This window comes from Ipomoea triloba, chromosome 7, assembly GCF_003576645.1.
Source record: "Ipomoea triloba cultivar NCNSP0323 chromosome 7, ASM357664v1".
Classification (NCBI taxonomy): Eukaryota; Viridiplantae; Streptophyta; class Magnoliopsida; order Solanales; family Convolvulaceae; genus Ipomoea; species Ipomoea triloba.
The window spans coordinates 399,798-422,766 of record NC_044922.1 but is presented as its reverse complement, the minus strand read 5'-3'; the positions used below and the strand labels follow the sequence as shown (position 1 = coordinate 422,766).

General features: G+C 36.7%; 6 protein-coding genes across 7 annotated transcripts in view; 1 reads left to right on the top strand and 5 right to left on the bottom strand.

Annotated features, from left to right (window-relative positions):
* The first annotated feature begins 589 nt into the window (after positions 1–589).
* Positions 590–1,054, top strand: LOC116025368 (transcription repressor OFP6-like). Its single transcript, XM_031266585.1, has one exon. It carries the CDS (start codon positions 590–592, stop codon positions 1,052–1,054), a length of 465 nt encoding a protein of 154 aa, XP_031122445.1.
* Positions 1,055–2,270: 1,216 nt separating this feature from the next.
* On the bottom strand, positions 2,271–4,198 carry LOC116024597 (ubiquitin-conjugating enzyme E2 variant 1C-like). The gene is made up of 4 exons (XM_031265524.1): positions 4,033–4,198; positions 3,241–3,380; positions 2,882–3,007; positions 2,271–2,677 (listed from the first exon to the last, which is right to left on the bottom strand). The coding sequence occupies exons 1-4, from the start codon at positions 4,064–4,066 to the stop codon at positions 2,537–2,539; spliced, it is 441 nt and encodes a 146-aa protein (XP_031121384.1). The 5' UTR covers positions 4,067–4,198; the 3' UTR covers positions 2,271–2,536.
* Positions 4,199–8,729: 4,531 nt separating this feature from the next.
* On the bottom strand, positions 8,730–12,510 carry LOC116025848 (NAC domain-containing protein 89-like). Of its 2 annotated transcripts, none has more exons than XM_031267216.1 (4): positions 12,227–12,510; positions 10,052–10,314; positions 9,506–9,787; positions 8,730–9,305 (listed from the first exon to the last, which is right to left on the bottom strand). In XM_031267216.1, exons 1-4 carry the CDS (start codon positions 12,447–12,449, stop codon positions 8,898–8,900), a joined length of 1,176 nt encoding a protein of 391 aa, XP_031123076.1. In that variant the 5' UTR covers positions 12,450–12,510; the 3' UTR covers positions 8,730–8,897. The 2 variants fall into 2 exon arrangements, with proteins under 2 accessions (XP_031123076.1, XP_031123077.1); XM_031267217.1 differs by having other exon boundaries at positions 10,052–10,311.
* A 2,241-nt stretch (positions 12,511–14,751) lies between these two features.
* LOC116024777 (uncharacterized protein At5g41620-like) lies at positions 14,752–17,743 on the bottom strand. The gene is made up of 3 exons (XM_031265774.1): positions 16,905–17,743; positions 16,722–16,811; positions 14,752–16,111 (listed from the first exon to the last, which is right to left on the bottom strand). Exons 1-3 carry the CDS (start codon positions 17,175–17,177, stop codon positions 14,957–14,959), a joined length of 1,518 nt encoding a protein of 505 aa, XP_031121634.1. The 5' UTR covers positions 17,178–17,743; the 3' UTR covers positions 14,752–14,956.
* Positions 17,744–19,111: 1,368 nt separating this feature from the next.
* On the bottom strand, positions 19,112–20,561 carry LOC116024019 (casparian strip membrane protein 2-like). Its single transcript, XM_031264915.1, has 3 exons — positions 20,259–20,561; positions 19,573–19,696; positions 19,112–19,476 (listed from the first exon to the last, which is right to left on the bottom strand). The coding sequence occupies exons 1-3, from the start codon at positions 20,540–20,542 to the stop codon at positions 19,261–19,263; spliced, it is 624 nt and encodes a 207-aa protein (XP_031120775.1). The 5' UTR covers positions 20,543–20,561; the 3' UTR covers positions 19,112–19,260.
* A 595-nt stretch (positions 20,562–21,156) lies between these two features.
* The window catches only part of LOC116024720 (mitochondrial fission protein ELM1), a 4,989-nt gene continuing 3,176 nt past the window's right edge, over positions 21,157–22,969 (bottom strand). The window contains exons 4-10 of the mRNA XM_031265694.1: positions 22,753–22,902; positions 22,520–22,646; positions 22,236–22,348; positions 22,052–22,115; positions 21,879–21,972; positions 21,685–21,793; positions 21,157–21,545 (exon numbers count right to left, since the gene is read on the bottom strand). Of these exons, the coding sequence (XP_031121554.1) occupies positions 21,444–21,545; positions 21,685–21,793; positions 21,879–21,972; positions 22,052–22,115; positions 22,236–22,348; positions 22,520–22,646; positions 22,753–22,902 (759 nt within the window). The 3' untranslated portion in view covers positions 21,157–21,443. The remainder of the gene's footprint in view (positions 21,546–21,684; positions 21,794–21,878; positions 21,973–22,051; positions 22,116–22,235; positions 22,349–22,519; positions 22,647–22,752; positions 22,903–22,969) is intronic.

The following is a 22,969-nucleotide window of genomic DNA, read 5'->3' as shown; positions in this document are numbered from 1 at the left end:
AGTTATGTTACATCTACTCCAACTTTAGCTTGCAGTATGAGTTGAGTAAACTTGTGATCCGTCAATATGGTTTGGTTTTGTATTATGGAAAATGTAATAAACTTGATAATATAATGATGGAAAATATAATGTAATAGACTTAATAATGATGATTAAAGTATATCATCATATCATACATGTATATCATAGGATTTACTTTTTGTTTAATTACATTGTTGTATTCAAGAATAATATTGAAAAAGTTTTATATATGGTAACTAGAAACCATTTGTTTATCATATTGAATCTCATAAGAATATATGTAATTGATTTGAGGATTGATATCATTTACTCTTTTAGGTAATAGAAATGTCTTAACGCGATAAATCTTATGACTTTGTAACTGGTTCTTGAAGAAAAAGTAGATAAATAAAGTAAATGTAGCCAAATTTGGTAAGATGTAAGGTAGCCAAATTAAATAATTAGGTGGGGATGTGAATATATAAGCTAAGTATGTATGTATGTAATAGTTATCTAAAAATGATTCTTTTTTAAATTTGTAAATATATATTTATTCTCCTCTCTCCTCCTCCTCCTCCTCCTCGCTCTAATGTCTGCAAAACCTAAGAAACAATCATGCAAGTTAAAGAATGTAATCAAAAGCGGCTGCGGCTGCGGAGAATCGACGCAAGCGGTGGAGCCAAAACCTAAGCCGCCGGCGCCGCCGTCGTCATCTCCGCCGCCTTCTTCATCCTCCACGGCCGCCGCCATGCATGGTGGTGAAGATGATCGGAGGGAGGAGATTTTGTGCCGGCAGATGGTGAGCCGGAGCCCGAAGATCTCCGGCAGCATCGCCGTCGTTAAGGAATCCGACGATCCTTGCGGCGATTTCCGGCAGTCGATGCTTCAGATGATCCAGAAGAAGAGTATCCAGTCGCAGGAGGATCTGCAAGAGCTTCTCAAGTGTTTTCTGTTGATGAATCCTCCTTCCCTCCACGACATCATCGTACAAGCCTTCACCAACATCCTCGACGAGACGACGACGACAACCTCGTCGGTCGCCGGTAAATATTAAGGCTCCGTTTGGCCGGCAGCAATAAGTGTGAATTGAACTAAATTTAATTTTTCTTTATTCATCCTATTAAGTGTGAATTAAGGCTCATGTTTTTCATATTATTATTATTATTATTATATTGTATCCTATTCTCGAAACTGAAACTTAACAGACAGATTCTCGAGATTAGGTCTTATTCGGAGCAGATTCTAATGTATTTGGTATATATGTGAATTTTAATGTGTGATTACCACATCAAAATAAAACATTGTGTATATAGTCTTATTTTCGTACTGTAATACATTCCATTTTCTTTTTCTCTATCTGCATGAAAGGAATAGTAACTGTTCCCATGAAAGAAAGAAAGAAAGAATCAAAATTTAATTTTAATTAAGAATGAATTAATTTTACTAAGGAATCTTGGTTTCCTTAATTAAAATTTTGTTTTATTAGTGTATACAAGTGTCCATCAATGTTGTATACGCGTCAATATGTGTTACTTTTATTGTAAAGATGCCCATGGCATGGCCAACCCAACGCCCCAGCACAAGCGTGTCAATATTATAACAATATATTTTATTTTCTGTTGTAAAGACGCCCGTGGCATGGCCTGCCCAAAGCGGCCCCAACATAACTGCATCTGGAGCGCTTATATGAGCTTTTTTTTTTTTTTTTTTTACTTTTTATCCCGACGTTAATAGAATTAGTCTAAGGGTGTAAATGAGATTACGATACTAATTAATTTCCTAAGCTGTCCTAGTGGAGTAGTGGGAAATGTTACTTTCATTAGCTTATCAAAGCTAGCGGTAAACATGCATGTTGCTTTGAAGAAATGTTACCATATGGTGACTTCTTTCCCACTTGTAAGGTAAAACTACTCTTATTCTTCCCTCTAAATATTATTGTATGAATGGTAATTTTTATTTTTAACAAATTAATTGTGACACTGATGGGTATAAATACGCACAATGACTACTCGTGAAGTCACCCAACCGCTCCATCAAGCCATCAGCTCAATCATACCACTCATATCGATAGGCCTCGTGTATCCTTACAAAAAACTAGTGTCATTATTCTATTGGATATATTTCATATTTGAGAGATAAGTTGGCACCATTCAGTTTTCTTCCATCCGGCCTAGATCACAAGACAGACTTTAGCCAAAAAACAGACTTTAGCCAAAAAAGTACCTTTGAGTAGCGATTGTGGACTTTCATATAAATTAAGAAAGCAAACCTGGATGGGAATCCTTAAACATAAGCAGCACTAGAGAGTAGAACAATGGGTATCATAATAACAATCCCCTTTGACATTAATTGAACTCAACATAAACACACAAGTCAGAAGGTACACAGAAATTAAAGCTGTTGCAAGATACACAACACTAGTCATTAGAACATGAAGGAGAACTATTTACGGCGCGCATGCATACGAGAAATCGAGCCTGTTGTTGCCCAGCTTTCGATGATGCAGACAGGCAGGCGCTTCTCGTGGCTAACGCGATCAGAAGAAGGTTCCTTCTGGGGGTTGAACGAGCTTTCGGTTGTGTGGTGCAGCCATTTCTTTTCTCAACTGTGTCAATACGCCCTCCATCGTGTACTCACGCTGCCAACTTACCAGCATACCGAACTTCTTTGCTTCCACCTGGCAAATTTCATAAATTCTTGAATGTGACTTCACATTTTCCCGACTTATGGGTTAGACTGTGTAACAGGATAACACCATAAAGAATTGCATTGAAACACAATACTACAAAGACATCTATTCCTCGCAAATCGCACACACAAAAACAATCGATGTAAGACTATAAGATAATAAGAGTGCGACCAATATAAAATACTTCCTTACCACTCCAGTCTCAGGGTTCACACAAGTCATGTTGACACGTGAATGGAAGCGCACGGTTGGAGGCTTCTCGGGATAATCTTTGTCACAAAACAGCTTGAGTTGATAAATACGTCCCTCGTGCACGGTCTGGAAAAGAATGTTAGTAAACTTCTAACCACATGGCAAACCAGAAATCAAGACCGTTAGTGCAACCTACATACATACTGCCAATCCCTGTGCCAAATAAATATTGAAGAGCAAACAAGAAAAAAAAATCTCATCTTTGCTTATGCACTAACACAAAATCCCAATCCAGAAGTTCTTAAGAATCTGAAAGAGCAAAAGAAAGAAGTGAAGAACTATTTAAACAAACAGCTTACGTTATGAGGACCAATTATGGTACCCGTCCAAGAACGCATGTAAATATCATCAGCATCGTCCATTCCATAGCTGACAGAACCATCTCCAATACCTTTCTCCCCCCGTTCAAGCTCCTCAAGCAACCTAAAATTGCGAGGAACTGCAGAACGACAACAAATTCCAATACGTTAATGATTCTAAAGTATAATAGAATACAAAATGACATGAAAATATGGCATGAACTGCATCACAAACATGGACAGATGTTGATCGAGTCTAAGTTATAGCAATAATAAACTTTTCATGGTAGCAGAAGCATTACAAATTGGTAAAGAACTGTAAAAGAAATCTGGATTGGCATCCAAACAATTCAAACTCTCAAACAGCTAGCATTCCACCCCTGTTCCAATTAAATTACACAAATTGACATACAACTAAAAGTAAACAAGATATACAAAAGTCCCCAGCTTTCACATAAAACACTTAAATCACCTACTAAACCATAACGAAATAAAAAGACATAGAATCTCATTTAAGGAAAAATTGAACCAAAAAAACAGTAAAAAGAGAACACAAAGTAAATAAAAAGAAAAAAGAAAAAAAAAGAATAACACTAAAGCTCCGATTTTGATAGAATCCACTTCGACACTCGGGGGAAAACAAGCACTCATCGAGATAGTTTATATGAAACATCGGATACAGGTACCAAATAGATAATTATAGTATTAGAACAATCATAGACATACGATGTATGCATAATCTCAAAATTGAACCATGTAATAGGAAATCTAAAAATTGAGGTGATAATTTACCGACAACACTAGATCCTCCTGAACCGAGTGCCATTTTCTGGGCCAGAGATTAAAGGCGTAAAGATCAAATCTTGGGAGGGGGGTTTGGGAAGAACGCGACTGCAAAGGGATCCACTCAGGAAGAATATGAAAGGAGACTTAGGGCAATACAATTATTTAGAAATTTAGTCATCAAAATGAGTTGAGTCCGTTTCATTATCTAATAATAGTAAATTGGATAGAATTTGGCAAATTATATTATGGATAAGAGTATATCTTACCTTGTTTACTTTAGTTTAAAATAGTATTTAAGGCCAGTCCCAATTTGCATTTTTTAGTATTACTTTGTCTCAATAGTACATTTTGCACAGTTTTTTAGAATAACATTTGTGATGTCGAGGAGGAAAGAGAAAATATAAAGTCTTTTGGCAAACAATGGAATTTTGTGAGTCCTACAGCACAGAGAAATAGGAAAAACAGTCACACATGTGCGCATTTCGCGCACAATGGCGCCCAACTGGCGCGTCATTGCAGTGTTTTTTCTTTTTCATTGTGTGTTAAACAATTTTTTTTTCTTTTTTTCTTCTTCTCTCTCTTATTTGGTACCTCAAAAATCTCACTATTGAGGATGTCCTAAGTGTCTGTTTTTAATATATTATGTGTCTGCAGTTATCAGATAGATCTTTTGTACATAAGCATGTTTTTGCTAAGCTAAGATAAGATATTATACATTTATACTGATTTGAGGTGTTGAGTCAAATGCGCAAATTATGCTGTGGACTCAGGTCCAAAACTACGTCGTTTTGTCTTTTTTTTTTCTTTTTTTTTTATAATTAGTAACCATATTACTGAATATAGAGTTGTCCAAAAATGTGTGAATGTAGAGGTTTTAAAGTGTGAATGTAGAGTATAGAAATCGTGAATGTAGACTTATGATTGTGTGGATGTAGAGTTGCCCAGAAATGTGTGAATGTGGAGGTTTCAAATTGTGAATATGGAGTATAGAAATCGTGAATGTAGAGTTATGCATGTGTGAATCTGTAATAGAGTTAAGAAGTTCTAGCAACTTGTAGCCCTGTAATGTGTGAATGTGGAGTTCTCAAGTTGTGAATATGGAGTATATATAGGACCTGTGAATATAGAGTTTTGAATGTGTAATGTGAATGCATAACAGTGGTAATATAGTTACTAAACATATAATCCTATAATGTGTGAATGTGGAGTTTACAAATTGTGAATGTAGAGTATAGTGTATGTGAATGTAGAGTTTGTGTTCCACATTTCAGACCAATATGTTTAGTAAAAAAAAAAAAACCTCGTCATTTTTAGACCCAGGTTCACCCGACATAACTACTGGTCAAATGTTACAATATAGAGATAGACTAATTTATTGAGAACTTAGTTTATTATTTTTAAAATATGATTTATTAGATGGTTGACATTTTATTTTATTTTATTTCAAAAAATTATATTGAGAGGTTGACCCAATAAATATGAAATACCTAGTATAAAGTTGGGTTGAGTCAATAAATTTCTAGTCCACCAAGATGACCAACTCACACTTGAAGGCTTAGAATAGCTCACCCACCTTAGTTCTTAACCCTTAGCTTAATTAATTTCAACGACTTATAGTATGCATTGTAAATTAAATATAACACTAAATTTATAACTTGTTTAGTAAAATGCAAGAAAAATATAGGGGTGAGAAGTGGACAATTGGGCTTGTTTATTGAAGTCCAAATCCATATATAATATGTTAATAATCATGATTCAAACATTGTAATATGAAAAATACTTTCAAATTTCACTCTGCACCACCAAGTCCATTACTATTATTAAGTATTTGATTCTCAATTCCCAAATCGAACACATTCAATTACTTAAAATCAAGCAAGTCCGTGTTGTTGCACTGGGGGCACTTTGGATTAGTCGTCTCTGACACCATAACATACATTAGGCACCGAGGGCAGCCAACCACCATCATGGGGACCTCGCCGGCGGCGTTGGTGTCATCCGCCGAGGGGCTCAACTCCCGAGACACGCACGACCACGACGGCGATCGCTCTACAGAAGAAGAAGAAGGTGATCCGAGAGGCGGCGGCGAAGGAGGAGGAGTAGGGGCAGTGGTCCCTGGCGGTGATAGGTTGAGCTTCAAGTCGAGTTCCGGTGTTGGCTCTTCGTCGACGTGGCTCATCTTTTTGTGTTGTGGTGATGAATGCTTAGACATCGTACGGAGTACGATGTTGAATACTTCCGTTCTGTTCGAAGATGACAACGTTAGCGTATTTTAGTTCGGAAAAATTAAGGAAATTGTCGGAAATGTGCCACCAAGTGTGGGAACTGCTGGGGTTTATATAAGGAGTAGTTGGAGAGAAGAATTAATTGTGATTAAATATTATATGTTGTAGAGTAGCAATGCGTAAAGTGCGTGTTACTTATCATTTTTTTTTTTAAAAAATAAATAGATTTTCTGAATTATATTTTGATGCCAATTACTCAAATCAAAGGGTGTAGATCCATCATTAAAAGATATAGTGGCTGTTGTTATAGTATACCCACTAAATTAAAACTACCAAGTTTTTTCACAACCTCATCATTTGAAAGTGGGTAGAACAACAACCTAGCTAGCTAAGATCATATATATGTGCTTCTTGATGATTTGGTGGTTTTCTAAATTATGGCGATTAAATATAGCATGCAATAGTGCAATACCTAATGCCAACTCCCTAGCTTGTGTGCATGGACTAGGGAGTTATTATGTCCAAGTTGCCTCATCAGCCTGATTAATATAATGCAGTACAGTGATGCCAATTCCAACTTTAATTTGATTTTTGATCTCTACTATTATTAGAGTTTTTTTTTTTTTTTTTTGTTTTTTGTTATTGTCCTCGTCAAGATCAAGCGCTTCAACATGAGCGAACCTTAAATTGCAGTAACATATATTTGCAATTTACAAGAATCAAACTTTTGATCTATTGGAGTATTTTATTTTATCATCAAGATCAAACGCCCTAGCATACAACTACGCTAACATGTTCTTTATACTTGCGTACTGCAATCTGAATGTGCGTTATGATGAAACTTGTCCTATGACCTTAGCTAGCAAAGGTCAATAAACAACTTCCACAAGGTATCGAATTTAAAACCTTGTGGTTATCAAACCAACTTTCGACCAATTCGATTTGGATTGTGAAACAATGTATTTAGTACTTCAGTATATGGTGCAATATGTGTGTAGCTAGAACTATTTCTATGATATTATCTTATAATTTTGAGATATATAATATTAAACCTTAATTGGTACACCAATTAACATGTTGACAGGTTGGTTGCATTGAATTGAGTTTCTGAATGCTTGATTAATGACAATACAAATTCTTGTGCTAATACCTCTTTAACGTATTATCATATACTCTCTCTCTCTCTGTCCCATTTTATCTGTCCTACTTACTATTCATTGGTCAAACTAACTTTTTCTACTTTGTTTATTTTCTTTATTATTTTCTACTTATTTTTAAATTTGATTTTTTTTTTGTGTTTAATAGTACTTTTAGTATAGTTTCTAAATATATAAATTTTGTATACTAATACCGAACTTAATATTATGAAAAATCGAATTAAAATTAACTTCAGTCAAGCATTGTTAACCGCGAATCGACACATAAAATGGGACGGATGGAATATTATTATTTGATCGAGTAAACTAACCCCTTGTAGCATATATATATATACTGGTGAAGACAGAAATTTTGTCACTACTCCAGAGTGTGCATTTGATATATCCTACTCCTAGGTAATAATAGTGCGCAAACCACACAAGAGAGGTAAATCACATTAGGGAGACCAGTGCAACGGACCCGACCAAGAATCAAATTCATGACCTTCTGATACATTCCACCTACTTGACTATCCCTTGGGCAATAAATGAATGTCTATTTTGAGTCACCATTTAATTATGTGAGGAGTTGTTACTAATAAAATATTATTCATCATGTACAAATCAATAAACGTTTATTAGTTTATATATCAATCGTGAATCATATTATATACGAGTTAGAGTGATTATAGTGATGTACAACTAACAAAAATTTAATTTCCAATTAGTATATCATGTTAGCTTATAAACCATAACAATGTTTCATTCAATTCTGCACTATATCTTAAATTCTTAATCAACATCTCCAACAAATTAAGCTTTGAATTTTTGAACCAAAATTCTATGTAAGAGCATTAATCCATAATAAAAATCACTCAATGAAATTGGATAGGTTAGGTATTTTAGGTTTAACTCAACAATGATAAAATTATCACCATCTACTTGACCTCTCTGTCAATAGATTAATAAACAAGACAACAATTTACAGCAACCAAATTGAAGTTGATAGGTTCCTCCATGAAATGGGCCGGGGTACTTATCACAAATTAATAAAGAAAAAATATTACTCCATAACTAAAACTATAAATGAAACTTATTAGGATTATTTGACGACGCGAAACTTTGAGTCATTTATTATAATTTAACAATATGCTGAAAAAAGAGGAACAATGACATGCTTTTTCTCTGCATGGACTTAACTCACTGATTCAGTTTTTTGATTCTTACTAGAGAGAATCGGACCACCTCTTTTTAAGACATTGTTGATGTGGTTTACCTAAAATATTTTTAAGGAAACTTTGGTCTGTGTCTGCAAGTGTTAGAACATATGATACACCAGTCATAAGGATCATCTCTTACCATTTAGATTAGAATTACATTTACAAGTACAAAGAACAGTAATATAATGTACAGTCATATGTTAATCAATTGCTGACTATATCATATATAGAAAAGCACATTTCTATTATGTCTGTCCTTCATCCTTAGAAGCAGAAGACATCTAAACCATTTACTTGTTCATCAGATTCTCCAAACGAAGAAGCAAACCAGAACAGCAAAACAGCAGAATTATAAGGCTGAGGAAACATACATAAATCGAGCAGTGCTTTATCCTCCCCCGGGACATCATGCTAACTAAACGCCTCGGCAACAGCTGTTGCTTGTCAAGTTGGAATGGCTCGCCTCGAGCAGCTTCCTTTCTCAGTCGAAGCCTCCGGTTTGCTGTGCCTTGAAAGGGGAACAGGTCGGGTGTAAAGCCTTGAGCAGCCGTCGCCTGGTTTTGCTGTGGTTCTGGTTCGGGCTTCGTAGTGGTAGCTGCTGGCAAGGCATCCAGACAGGGATTGAGCGAAGAATCGTCGAGCTTAACAATGTCGTCTTTCATTATGTCTGCAAACCAGTCTTCTGCGTCGAAAAAGTCCTGGAATTCATGTGTATGCATCATCATCATAAGAGAGGCATAGCCTGCTAGTTTGTTCCACAAAGTAAACAAAACAAGAGTGACCATTGACCAAACACAATCGTTACGTTGCACGAACACAAGCTAGCATGGCATGTTGTGCTAAAAAAGAAATAACATAGAAACCGAGTGGATGTAAAAATATAAAGAAATTAAAAGACCTTTTGATGCCCGGGCGGATGGTGTAGAGAGATTTCATTAACCAGCTTTTCATCCGAATCAGAATCGGAATCAATCTGCTCAACCGAGTGAGAATTGAAACTGCTGCTACACTCCTTTGAGCAGCTTTCCCCTGCATTTACCCCGCCCGAACTCCCAGCAGGATCTGCCCCGGATAAAGCTGTCGTACTATTATTGGCATTGGAATTGTTCATCTGATTTCTTGGAGCCTCATTCAAATGGAACTCATTATTCTTCCGAAGGCGACAAACTACCACTGAATCCTAGTGATCAAAAAGGAACCAGAGTGAACTTCACATATGAATGTTTCATTGAATTGTGAGTAGTGTTGCGCATATATATAATATATAAACATAAACGTGCAATCCAACTATCAGCTTAGACTTTTAGTTGAGATGGAACACATGCTTCAATTAGTAGAACGAGGCCAGCATTGATATTTACATGCCACTAACAATAAAACGCTCTGTCAAGAATGATATCAATCAGAAATTGGACTATACTACTATTTGGAACTTCGATATTACCTGAGGTTGAGATCTCCCATTCATGCAATACTCGTGCATAATCCATTGTGTCCGTTGTCCTTTAGGTGCACGACCAGTGTGGAACACTAAGGTTCTTTTTGTTCCAATCACATTCGAACCAGACTTCACATTCCGTTCTTTTCCTGTGGCCTTCCAGTAGCCAGACTCTGTAGCTCTTCTGCTCTGTGATCCATTCGGGTACTTCCTTCCTCGAGGAGAAAAGAAGAACCACTCGTTATCCGATTGAATCACAGACTTCACTGCTTCCATAAGAATAAAAACACATAACTTAATAGAGCAATATAACATTAAACCGTGGCCTAAATCTTAGACAACTAGACATATTCCTAGCCAGGAATAAAGACAAGAGTGAAGCAAGATAAGCACCCTACAATAAGAGTTCCAGAATGTGTGTCATCAAAGAAATGGTAAGGAGATGAGCCAAATCTCTTCAAGCAATACTTTTATTTTCAGTTTTAGCTTTCTAGATCCCTTTCCACTTCTTTCATTCAAGAATTGTACTCACCACCATATAACAAATTAAAAATTGATTCTTTGCAATCTAGGGTGTGTTTGGTAACATGTAAAATGACTTCTGAAAAATGTTTTCCGAGTTTTCTGTGTTTGGCAATGTCGGGAAAATATGGTCAACGGAAAATGTTTTCCGTTGACCAAGGAAAATCAGTTAATTTTTCCGGAAAATGACTTACGGAATTTTTTTCCGTAAGTCATTTTACGGAATCGCGCAGAATAGCTGTTTCGCATGTTTTCAACCAAAACCAAGCCATATCATCCATGACCATGGACCAAGGGGGTGGGGAAACCGCCGAAAACCTTTGCTACATTTTTTTATATATTATATTTTTATTTTTTAAATTTTTTAAATTTTTATTTTTTTATAAATTCTTTTTTTTTATTAAATACCATTATTTTAATAACTATTAATAATTTTTTATATTTTAAATAAAACAATTACAATGTTTAATTATACAATTCTATCCATTTTCCAGAAAATGAACCAAACACACAAAGACAGTTTTCCATAATACATCCAAACACACAAATAACTCATTTTCCGGAAAACATTTTCCAGAAGTCATTTTCCTGCTTTCCAAACGGACCCCTAGTTTACTTCGTTACGATCTTTTTTCACTAAGGTCACAGGGTGAGTTTACCGCACACCTTGAGTAATAACTAGAATTCATTCCATGTTAAAAACATCATTAAACACAATACATGGGTGCTGGAAAAAGAATACTCCGTATCTTTTTTATTTTTTTGCAATTCACCTCTATTTCTGGAAAGAACAGAACACATGGTACCATTTAAAGAAAACATTTCACTCACTCTCAAAGTTCTTCAAGGGTCAGGAAACTTTTACAGATAAAGAAACACTAGTCTACATTAAAGCTTAGAGCTTTTTACTTCACTTTCAAAGCTAAGCTATCCTAAAGAAAAATGCATTGACAGAAAGTACAATAAAGAAAGCATGGATTGCTTTATTATGGGACATAAAGCCAACTTTTTTGGGTGGACCTATATATCTTACCACCTTTTAGGACCCTTTTAAGAAAATATTTGAGATATTATAAACAAAATAAATTTTATCTAGGGTGTTTTAATTTGTTTTTTCTTTTTGGGACATAGGTTTTTAGCTTTAGCTAGACTAGTCTTAGTCTCCCCGGAGAGTCTAGAAGAATGTAGTCTCTCGCTCCCCGCCCTGGCCCCTAGAGTCGTTTGTGTGTCGCATGACTGCATGAGCAGCCTTCAATTCGTTCTTGTCTTTATTATGCACACAAAGAATCCAACCCATACATTACTCCAAGTGAAAATCCAATTTCAATGATATTTGAGGTGGGTTCGAACTTGCTATCCAACCATGACTCGAGGTCAATGATCAACCAGTTTTCTAGGTTGGGCTCTTTGTACGCATGATAAAACGAGAGATTGAACCTCGATCGAGAGCTCAACTCCAAATTGGGGAGCCCAACTTCAATAATGTTTGAGATGAGGTTCAAACCCCCTCCCCCCATGACTTGAGGTGCTAGCTAATCCCATGGGCTTATGGTGTTTTAATTGATTGTTGTTACATAGGATAAATGAAATTTGTGTTGTCGAGGATATGTAGTAATGGCATGATTATATTAATTAATGGTAAGAAATGATCGAGAATACCTGGTAAGTCCCAAGGTTCATGCTTCCATATCTCAACCTCGGAGATAACTTCAACGCACCGATCACTCCCTTCGAGCTTCTTCTTCAAGTAGTACGATATTAGCTCCTCGTCGGTCGGCGAGAACCGAAACCCCGGAAACATCGCCGACGCCGTCGCTAACGGTATTTCCGTACTATTATTATTATCACTATTTCTCGAACAAGACGCATGCCCATCACCCATTACTTTTCCTCCCAGCAAGAACCAAAAAATTTCCTCTCTCTCTCTCTCTATGTATGTATCTCTCTCTATATATCTCTCTCCCTATATATATATATATACAGAGACTTGAGGGAAAAGGAGAGAATCGAAGGAAGAAAATAGTAACGGAAACTTTTTATTTTTAACTTTCGGTTGCTTTTAGGAATGAGAAAAATGGGAATCAGCCACGGTGGCGGTGGCGGCCTGAGAGCGGTGGCTGGGTGGGGGTGAAGTTGTACGGAGTGACTCGGCAACGTCGCATGTCACGTGAGAGGTGAGACTACGTGTCTACGTGTCTTTGCTCTCTGTGTGCATGCAAGTGGGCCCTGCGATGCTTTGACGTTTTTGGGATTTTGGAGATTCATGACGTGGATACCATGTGTCAGCTTTTCTGCTTTACAACTTTAATAAATAAATGTCAATATTTTTTTAAAATCAAAATGATAAAAAAAAAATTAATCACAGTAAAAATAAATAAATAAATTTCCCTTAACGGAGAAAAGTCCTAATTAACCATGTTAAATTTTCAAAAAATATAATTGAATTCAAATATTATATACTCTATAAGTAACTGTTAATTTGACACTGATTAAGTTTTTACGGAGCTAACATATAACTGATCATAGTGTCAATACAAGAAGTGGAGTAGGTGATAGACGGTTAGATCATCATTTTTATTTTTATAAATATTGCATTTTTAAGTATGAAGTTGTAGTATGGTACATCATTTCTCAATAATAATAATTATACATGTTGCAATTTCATTGTATATATTTAATTATTAATTCAACCAAAGAATTAATACTAGCATAATACTATGGAGTAGAATTTTATTCATTTTGAAAATTTTGAGAAAATTCTCCTATTAAATTATTATTAATTTTCCAAATGGATTTGCCAAAGTGGATGATGGTCCATGAGACATCTAGCTAGGTAATGGGCTTGGGATGATATTAGACCTATGCCTTTCATCAATTGTGCAAGCATTACTACAATATATGAGTCCAAGCCTCCAAGGGTTCAAGACTTTTAAGTGACATGATGAACACTTAGCAAGTATTAAGCAGTCTTTGGGGATGACAATTGTCTCGAATTGAACTCGATAAAAAAACTAGAATTAATCCCCTCTGAGCTCTCGCATAGGCAGCTCAGTTGGTCACATGAGTGAAGTTTGAGAAGAAAGACTAGTGATCGAGCCTCACCAGCCGTGTGGGAAGAACTAACCTCTCAAAGTTACATCCTCCAATGCTCTATCGGGCGGAACATGGAGACCCTTGAGATTCGAGATTCAACTTTAGCGATATGTATTTCTATTTCGTAAACATTGCTAGTAATTTTAAATCTCACCATTTAAAACTTACTCTAATGCCAAGACACATGGCAGCCACTGCACACACTGTTGTGGTTGAATGTGTGCATGCATGTGGTCTAAAGAATCCAAGACAAGTCATTATAGTTGCCATGGTATAATTGAGACATGATCAATGCATGTTTTCTTGGTGCCTTCATAAATACATTCAAAAGCCATGCTTATGTAACCCAATGGAAAGAATTTGGATTAGGCCCCCTCCCCCTCCCTCTGTATATGATAAGACTGGTGGTGTCATTTGAGCCACAAAGTTTGAGTTTTTCTTTGACTTTTGGAAGGATTGATTTGTATTGTTATGCACATCACTGGTGCATTTGGACTTAATGGAAGAGCTAGAGTACAGTGTCCCATTGTGTATGTTTTTGTGCACTGTATTATGAAATGATATTTGATTTAAATAATTCTTTATCTAACACGAGGAGGAAACATCCGGGGAAGCACTCACTTGCTAAAAACTATAACATTCCTAGGCCATACAATATCAATCAATATTTTTTTAAATACTGGTGACTCTGTAACTAACGTAACATCTGTTTATATTTCACTTGGGCTCAAATAAGAGTTGAAAGAATAATTTCGTGCCACTAGATCACAAGATCAATAATATATTCTACAAGGATTTGTTGAAGGCATCTGCGTCTCTATTTCCTTCGACCACTATCGAGAGTTTGTATTGTGCAAACCTAGCATAGCCTTGTGACCCTAATAAATAAAGAACTACAGATGAAATAAACGAGTTTAGGTTGCTCATAACTGACTGACTCAAACTAAGAAATCAACTTTTCTATTTTGTTCTTTATAGACTGAGTTAAACAATTGATGTATAATCAAGGTTGAGTTGATTATGTAGAACGAAACACAATATATAGACAAATGAGTTATTTTCTTACTCATATAATAAAGTGAGACAGGATGAGTAGCGCAATATGTCTATATATAAAACTTTAAGTGCAAGTAGCAAAAGTTGCAATTTTTATACAATTTATATATCCCAAAAAAGAATGGAACTTTGAATAGTAATACTAAATTGAAGTGATAAAATTAAAGCACAAAACTGGTAAACTCATGAGCAGTGGATGGGGAAACTGGAAAGTGTATGTAGTGATTGATTCATGTTGTTTTAGGTTGGACTGACAAAATCTTGGGAGGGTGGTGGTATCTTGGAAGCAGAAACAAAATGGTCTCTGAGATCCTTAATCATGTGATATCTCTCAATCTCATCTTCAAAGTCATTTCTCCAGGCTTCTGAGCCACTAGTCTCAAACAGTCCACCATTGCTGATGAACTCCCATTCTATGGGGGGATCAGAGCTTTGTCTTTCCTGAGAAGTGCTAGGGTTTGAGGAGTTATTATTATTCCTCCACTCATAGCTCTTGCTGGTTTCATCCATGTTTAGTTCTATGCAGTGCAGTTCGCTGTCTTCATCTTCGTCTTCGTCTGCTGAATTTTCGCTGTCTTCCCTCTCGTCTTTGTTGTCTGGAAAACGACACGAGCCTGCAGGGAGTGTTTCCCTGAAATGTTTTTGGAGGGCTTTGATTTTGTTGTCATTGTTGGGGGATTGGGACACACTTTTTGAGGATAAACAGGCTTCTAATTCACTTTTTAGCCTGTCAAGAACTGCAGTTTTCTCCTCATATTCATATTTAGCTTCTGAGAGTTTCATTTGCACTCTTTCCTCTCTCAATATATCAGCAAATTGCAGCATCTCCCTCTCCTTCTCGACCTCCTCGCGAGCCTTAGAAGATTCCCTCTTCAGTTCCTCCAATTTCGCCTCGCCTTTTGCTAGCTCCTCGCACACTCTCTCCAGCACCTCCATTGCCCTCTTCTGGCTCTCAATCTCCTTCACAGCCATGTTTAACGAGGCTTTCGTGTCAGACAGTTCTCTCCCGAGCTTCTTGTTTAGCCTCTCGGCCTGTTTCCTCAGCCTCTTTTCGGTCTTCAGCTCTCCCACTACTGATGTGAGAGCGCTCTGAATCTTGCACTGCTCCTTCATCCTCCAAACCGCCTTCTGCTCCTCGAACCATTTCAGCAATGCGTCGACCTCGCTGTGGTTGTGCCTCCTTTCTTGGATCAGTTTGGTCACTTGAATACAGGCTCGATCGAGCTCGGATTTCAGAGTCGAAAAGAGGGAAATGCAGGTGGATTTCTGCTCCTCTATGCTCCACACTCGGCTCAGAACTTTCAGCAGTTGTTTCGAGGTTGTTAGACTGTGTGAAACATCCTTCAACAGATGTTTGGTCTGAGAACTCCCACCAGTCTGCATATTATTATCATCCTGGTAAACACCACAAAAATTTTCTCCCTTCATTATAATCACAAAACATCAAAATCACTCCATGTTGGAAAGCAACAAACTGGATATGGTTGCAATATGAACAGACACCGGATCATGTTATCTGTTTCGTCGATTTCCCATGAATTAATTAAGGTTAGAGGTGACACAACATGGAATAATTCCAGGGTGGAAAACAACAAAACATGTGCTGGTTATGATAGAACCTTAGACAGAACCAGATCATGTTCTCTGTTTGTCCACTTCCTAGAAGTGACACTTATTGCTTGTTATCCTATGAACTGGGAAAATCAATCAATTCAGTCTTCTTTTTCGATACATTAACTTAGGCCAGACTAATCCTCAATTCCAGAATCCCCGCCCAAGAGGGGCTGGAAGAGGTGTTCCCAGGTTCCCACCCCTTGTCGGTACACTCTACACACGAGGGGTCTAATCAATTCATCCCAATACTTATCTTTAAAAACATTAAAAATTGAATCTTTTTTTTCATTTCCTTTAGATGCAGGAGAGGGGAGATTGTTTCTTGGTAAAGATTAAAGAATGGGAATTGATAAGAACAATGAAGTGATAAGTTGCAGTGGAGATTTACTACCTGCAAGAAATAATCATTCTGCATAACTTTTTGAGTACCATAGGAAGCTATTCTTCTGTGACCTATCTCCACTTTAGATCTTTCCATTCTCTGCAGAATCCAAAGCAGAGTTTACTAAACTCAAAACCAAAAATTTTTTATTATTCAACTGAATAACCAAAAACAAGAAAAATCACACCTGACCTCAGAAACAGGACTGTAAAGAGGATCAGAGAGTCGAGAAGCCTTTGAGGAGCCATGTTTGGAGGATTTCAAGCTCCTCTCTTTCCTGCCCATTTCTCCACCATTTCTTTCCTGCAAATTCTCTTCTTTCCCCAGTGCAGCAATCCCTTTGATCTCCCACAATGAAGCAGCCAACTTTCGGGCCGAAGACGAGAGTTCTTTCCCATTGTCAGACCCCATTCTCTGCAGAATCTCACTGGACAAGGAACCATTTTCTGATCTTTTTGTGTCCATTGTATCTTCTGATCTCCCCACTTAAATCCTAAAAGTTTGAACCTTCTCTTACTGATCACTGCTCAGTGATGATCACCCTAAAATTTTCTCCATTTCTTCCATCTCCATTCATACTTTAGCCACCAAAAACTTAACTGCTATATCTTCAACAGGGATCAAGAACCAATTTTTTTGAAAGGGGTTGAAGTTTTGCAGATCTAAATGCAAAGGGGTAGAAGAACAGGGAGTTATGTCCTTTTTTCTGGGAAATTTGGCACCGGTGATAGTATAGTGGCTAATGCTTTTATAGCGGTCAAAAAGTGTGGGAAGAGAGCGGGCAAAAAGGAGAAAAATGGGGGAGAATTGAAGAATGATGAACAGCCATGGCAGCCCATATTGCCTTTAGTGCATTTTTGGGAAGATTTTGGATTTTGGAAATGATTGGCATGCAAATCAGAGCATAAAGTTTGATTGAATTTCGTTTCAAACTTCCATAGGGGGAAAAGTACAGTCTAGAGAGAGAGAGAGAGAGAGAGAGGGGAAGATGGTAGCTTTGAAAACTTGATCTTGAAGTTTGGCTTTGGGAGAAAAGGTGTGGAAATCAGGATACTTCTCTGCCCAAAATGGTGGCTTTTATAACTTAAAATGGAAATATTTATAGATCTTAGAGTCCAATAATTTTTAATTATTATTATCAAATTTTCTATTTGGTACGTACATTTTTATGGGTGTAACCCAAAATTTTCAATGTTAGACATAGTGATTAATTCCTTCACTGAATTATAGGCATCTCTAAAGGGGTGTTTGATTGAATTAGTTAAGAAAAGAATTGTAATTCCATGAAAGAATAATAGTATGCGAGAAGAAGTAGAAATTTAAATTTCAATATTTGATTTGTAGGAATAGAATTACTCAAAATTTTAATCAGTAAATAGTAAATGGGTAAAATGAGACCGATTATAAGACGTGTATTGATAACTCGCTTATTATTTTATACAATGTGACTTAATTTAATTTACTAGTAATGAAATTTATCAATTCATAAGTAACTAATAAATATTTAAAAATGACTAAAAGTACAAAAATCATTTATACGAAATATTAAATAATATAAGATTTAATAAAAAAGATTATATCAATAATAATTAGAGTTTTGATAAAACAATGTAGGTCTCTTATAGTTTAATCATTTTAGATTCGAGCCTTGAAAAATAACAATTTTAAAATATATAATTATTAGATAGTGTTTTGTATCTTTTTAGATCTTGTCTGACACGAACAAAATAAATCTCGATGTATGGGGTACTGATGCACCATATATAGCCGGGAAAACCTATAGGCAGACAAGTAAAAACATTTATGGTCAAAATTGAGGTCCTAATATCAAGGGATTTGATTGGATAAGGAGGCAATTATGGAGGTTGTCGCATAAATAGACAGTGAAAAAGATTGACTACTTAGGTTATCATTGATTTTTCTTTTGACTCACCATATTTCCAGCTCTATTAATGTGATAAATATGCTCTTTCCCCATTATAATTATTTATTTGTTAAATTTTAAAAAGAGAAATTCTTTATTAATTATATATAAATTAAATATAAAAGAAGGACCCAATACAATAATGACACAACTAGTGAATATTAAAGAATATTTTTGTTAAAGAAGTGTGAATTAATCTATTGGTGATTCGTCTTTTTCCACCTATATATGGACATATATATGGTAACCCAATCAACATACCATATACTCTTTACTTTTAACCTATATATGGACATATATATGGTAACCCAATCAACATACCATATACTCTTTACTTTTAAATTAGGTGACACTTGTTTATTGTTGTATATAGTATATTATTCATACACCAACTATGCATCAATTGCCAAGTACTTTTTACTCAGATAACACTTAACTCTCCTTAAGAGGAAGTTACAGGATCGAATCTAGCTAAGTAGTGAAGTATAGAACATATATTATCTTGCTATTGAGTAAAGACAACAGTTACTCTGTTCTTGACAACAAAAGCCAAACTTGACATGAAATGAATATATACATGCATAAACACGCATACATACACACACATATATATCTTTTTGTGGTTTAGTGGCGTGTGAGTGCGGCGGCAGAAAGGAGGACAAGGAAGGCGAAGATGACGGCGGCGATGAGGGAACCCACGACGGCGCCGCTGACGCGCTGGCAGAAGCCGGTGTACTGCTGGCAAATGGCAAACCAGTTAGTGGTGGAGTTTCCGGTGTGTGCTAAGTACACTATGGCAGCCGCCGCGGCCGCTCCGGCCACCGTAAAAGCCATCATCACCTGCACGTTGTAACTTTCACACACTGCACGTACCCTTTGGTTTAACAAAAACATATAAGTACAAGGTTTAGCTTAATTGATATAAATCGATCTTACTATGTCAAGTATGAAGAGGAGAAGTCTTGGGCCGACCAAATGTGGTCGGACGATACAAATAATGGAGAATGGCAAGGACAGAACTAGGTATCCGCTAGCTATGCCATTTGCCACCACAAAATACCTACATATTAAAAACAATATAATTGAATCAAAAAGACTAATTATTGAAAGAAGTAATCAAATACAAAAATTATGCTTCGCCCATTCATTTATATATCTGGGTAGGGCAGATAGTGTTGATATTTGTTTTTATAGGACAACTGCGGGCATGCATAGTTGTACATGATACAAAAGTAGTAGTAGTAGAGAAGTAGTAGGGATCTCGATAGGGCAGGGCAAGTAGTGTTGATATTTGTTTTTATAGGACAATTGCGGGCATGCATAGTTGTACATGATACAAAAGTAGTAATAGTAGTAGTAGGGAAGTAGTAAGGATCTCAACAGGGCAGGACAGGTAGTGCTAATATTTGTTTTTATAGGACAAGTGCGGACATGCATAGTTGTACATGATACAAAAGTAGTAATAGTAGTAGGGATCTCGATAGAGCAGACAAGTAGTGTTAATATTTGTTTTTATAGGAAATATTAGTGCGGGCATGCGTAGTTGTACATACATGATACAACAAAAATAGTAGTGGTAGGGAAGGGAGGAGTTTAAGGAAGGAATTGAAGAAAGAGCATACGGAAAGGCAGGGAGATCATCGTAGCTTGCTTGGAACTGGAAGAACTGGGAGAAGAAAGGGAGAGATTGATCGGAGGTTGCCATAGTAACGGCGGCGGCCAAGGCGGCAACCAGAGCGCAAAGCCTGAGAATGAAGTCAACAACAGCTACACCTCTCCTCCATCCTCCTCCTCCGACCTGTGGGTGGAGAGGGGTGGCTTTTGTGGTGGCAATAATGCTGCCTTTCTCCTGCTTGAATTCTGGCATAAGGATGCTTGTTTCTTTGCTGTCTTTTGATGACTCCATTGGAACTTTGAAGATGAATATATGATCTTGAAGATATGGAAGAGAGGGAGCTGAGGATGATATATATGAACTGAAGGAGATTTGGAAGGGTTGGATAATACATCTAGATTGGTGAAGAAGAAGAAATCATGGAGTGGTTTGATGCTAATTTTGAGAATGTTTTTTCGGTTATGGGATGAATGGGAGAGTTGTTGCAAACTTGCTCCAATATAATAAAGCTTTGCATTTAACAAAGATTTCTTTTCCCAATACTTGGACAGGAGAACCCGAGTTCGATTCCTACAAGTGACGATTCTCCCTAGACCAGCACGGCTCCCGTGCCTTCCAGAGCGAACGCGAGTAAACCCGAAATGTTAAACGGATAAAAAAAAAGATTCGATCCGTTAAACGGACAGAGAAAGACCCGGTGAATTTACCAAAAAAAAAAACAACAATGTGCAATTGTGGGTCTATGCCAATTCAGGTAACTACTGCAATATCATGTGATAAGGTATCATAATTTAAGAATAATAAAAGTATTTGCACTGTTAATCAATTTAAATTAAATTAATAGTAATGTCATAAAGATCGAAATGCACGCTAAGAAAGAAATTACTGAAGCAAATCCTGGGAAGTGGGAACAAAACTTTTACTTTCGTGTTATGCAAATCTCATCTCATCATTTGTACTGTATGACTGTATCTGATTTACAGCCTTGTCAAAAGTGTAAGTTTATTCTATGGATGCCTGAAAACCCATATGGGTATAAAGAATGGAAAAGTCTTCATCCCAAAATTTATCTACCACCCTTTTCTTTTGTGCCATAACAATTAATATGGAATAAATCTGTATACAGGGAAATATGCAAATTTAGACCTCACAAATTAATCAAAACAATCAAACAACAATGTGGGCGTTAATCCTAAGCTTTAATCTTCCATCCACGTTGAGCTAGTGCTTCATTTACTCGATTGGCTGCTTCTGCAGTTTCATTGAGTGGAGGATAACTCCATGTTTCTGACATCTGAGGTTTATGCGCAAGAAAAAAGGGATGATATTTGAGTATTAAAACGAGATATATTTTCCTCATTGCATATTTATGTAACGTGCACTTGTGTTTGTGTTGGATTGATAAGGAGAGAGGGAGGAGAGCTGTTACTTACATCCTCGAGACCTGTAAATGGCCTGACTAACCCTCTTTCTCTTAATGCCTTGTGGAATTCCACAAACTTCCACCTACAGCGTTCAGCCCCAACTACATAGACAGGCTTCCTGGTAATAAACAATATTTCAGTCTAATACAAACAAACACAGACATGTTACTATCTGCTATTAACATAATTATTCTCACACATACCCTGTGCTGCAAGCTTCACTCAACATACTAACTGAATCTGCTGTTATAACAAAATTATCAGCCCACGCCAGATGTCCCATATGCGGATTTGGTTCTATGACACAAAAGTAAGTGTTAAATGATTGTTCCAGAAATCAACTACTCCGTATAATACAAACTTCAAGTGAAAATACCTTCACCATTCCAAATGTATACTTTTGGATGACTACCCAGTTCTTTGATGACAACATTGGAAATCTGTTGATCACAAACTAAATAATCAGACTCATTAAACCAAATTTCATTTTAGTGGTGTTCTAAGAAAATCAAGATTTAAAAACCCTGGAATAAGAAGAAATATTTTGGCAAAATGTATACCTTTTCAGGCGTCCTTCTGGAGAATGATATTCTCACACTGCCACATTTCTCAAGGGCATTATGCAGAGAAGCTGTTAACTGTTTAGCAAGGTCTGTGCCATATCTGCAGTACCCTAATCAAAGAAACATATGACAGGCATATACACTCATATTTTAGTCCACTGATGGTTGATATACTAGACAAAATATAAAAAATAAAGCTAACATTAGACCACTATAGAGTGAAACATGTGAGTTGAATGTTTAGAAATTCTAGCATTGAACAATGATGCAAAGAAGGTTACTTGAAGGCCCTCCTATGTTGACCACCAGTAAGGGCTTTGGTAAAGGTGCAAACTCGTCATGCCACGTGATAGCTGCAGTCCGAAGTGCAGTAGAATCAACTTGGTGAAGAGCTCCAACTGTAAGGATCTTCGCAATACATAAAAATAAAAAAGGCACCATGCCCAGACTATGTTAAAATAACTCCATCGCAAAATCCAGTAAAAGAAGGAATACCAATGGTATGGATACTTACTACATGCTTATCAGGAGGTTGATTTGGAGTTATCCACCTATGAAGGAGCCGAGGAACTTGCTCTTTTGCTTGAGGTGTTAAGGGAAAATAGTCATGTTTTGGAGTGATAACTAGGTCAAACCTATCCAAGTGGGACCTTGGGTGTTGAATCTGAAGTAAAAATGCGAAACAGGGAAATGAAAAATGTTGTCTTCTTGGGGGGGGGGGGGGGGGTGTG

Bases quoted from the DNA above. Each gene is read 5' to 3' on its own strand.
- LOC116024597 (XM_031265524.1), bottom strand. From the start codon at position 4,066: ATGGCACTCGGTTCAGGAGGATCTAGTGTTGTCG. The intron at 3,381-4,032 runs GTAAATTATCAC...GTCGTTCTGCAG, and splicing joins AGGAGGATCTAGTGTTGTCG to TTCCTCGCAATTTTAGGTTG. The intron at 2,678-2,881 runs GTAAGGAAGTAT...GAAATTTGCCAG, and splicing joins TGAACCCTGAGACTGGAGTG to GTGGAAGCAAAGAAGTTCGG.
- LOC116025368 (XM_031266585.1), top strand. From the start codon at position 590: ATGTCTGCAAAACCTAAGAAACAATCATGCAAGTTAAAGAATGTAATC.
- LOC116024019 (XM_031264915.1), bottom strand. From the start codon at position 20,542: ATGGAGTCATCAAAAGACAGCAAAGAAACAAGCATCCTTATGCCAGAA. The intron at 19,697-20,258 runs GTATGCTCTTTC...TTTAATATGTAG, and splicing joins GATGATCTCCCTGCCTTTCC to GTATTTTGTGGTGGCAAATG. The intron at 19,477-19,572 runs GTAAGATCGATT...TACAACGTGCAG, and splicing joins TCCTCTTCATACTTGACATA to GTGATGATGGCTTTTACGGT.
- LOC116024777 (XM_031265774.1), bottom strand. From the start codon at position 17,177: ATGGACACAAAAAGATCAGAAAATGGTTCCTTGTCCAGTGAGATTCTG. The intron at 16,812-16,904 runs GTCAGGTGTGAT...TGGATTCTGCAG, and splicing joins TTTACAGTCCTGTTTCTGAG to AGAATGGAAAGATCTAAAGT. The intron at 16,112-16,721 runs GTAGTAAATCTC...GGTGTTTACCAG, and splicing joins AGAATGATTATTTCTTGCAG to GATGATAATAATATGCAGAC.
- LOC116025848 (XM_031267216.1), bottom strand. From the start codon at position 12,449: ATGGGTGATGGGCATGCGTCTTGTTCGAGAAATAGTGATAATAATAAT. The intron at 10,315-12,226 runs GTATTCTCGATC...TTCTTATGGAAG, and splicing joins TGAACCTTGGGACTTACCAG to CAGTGAAGTCTGTGATTCAA. The intron at 9,306-9,505 runs GTCTTTTAATTT...CATGAATTCCAG, and splicing joins ATCCGCCCGGGCATCAAAAG to GACTTTTTCGACGCAGAAGA.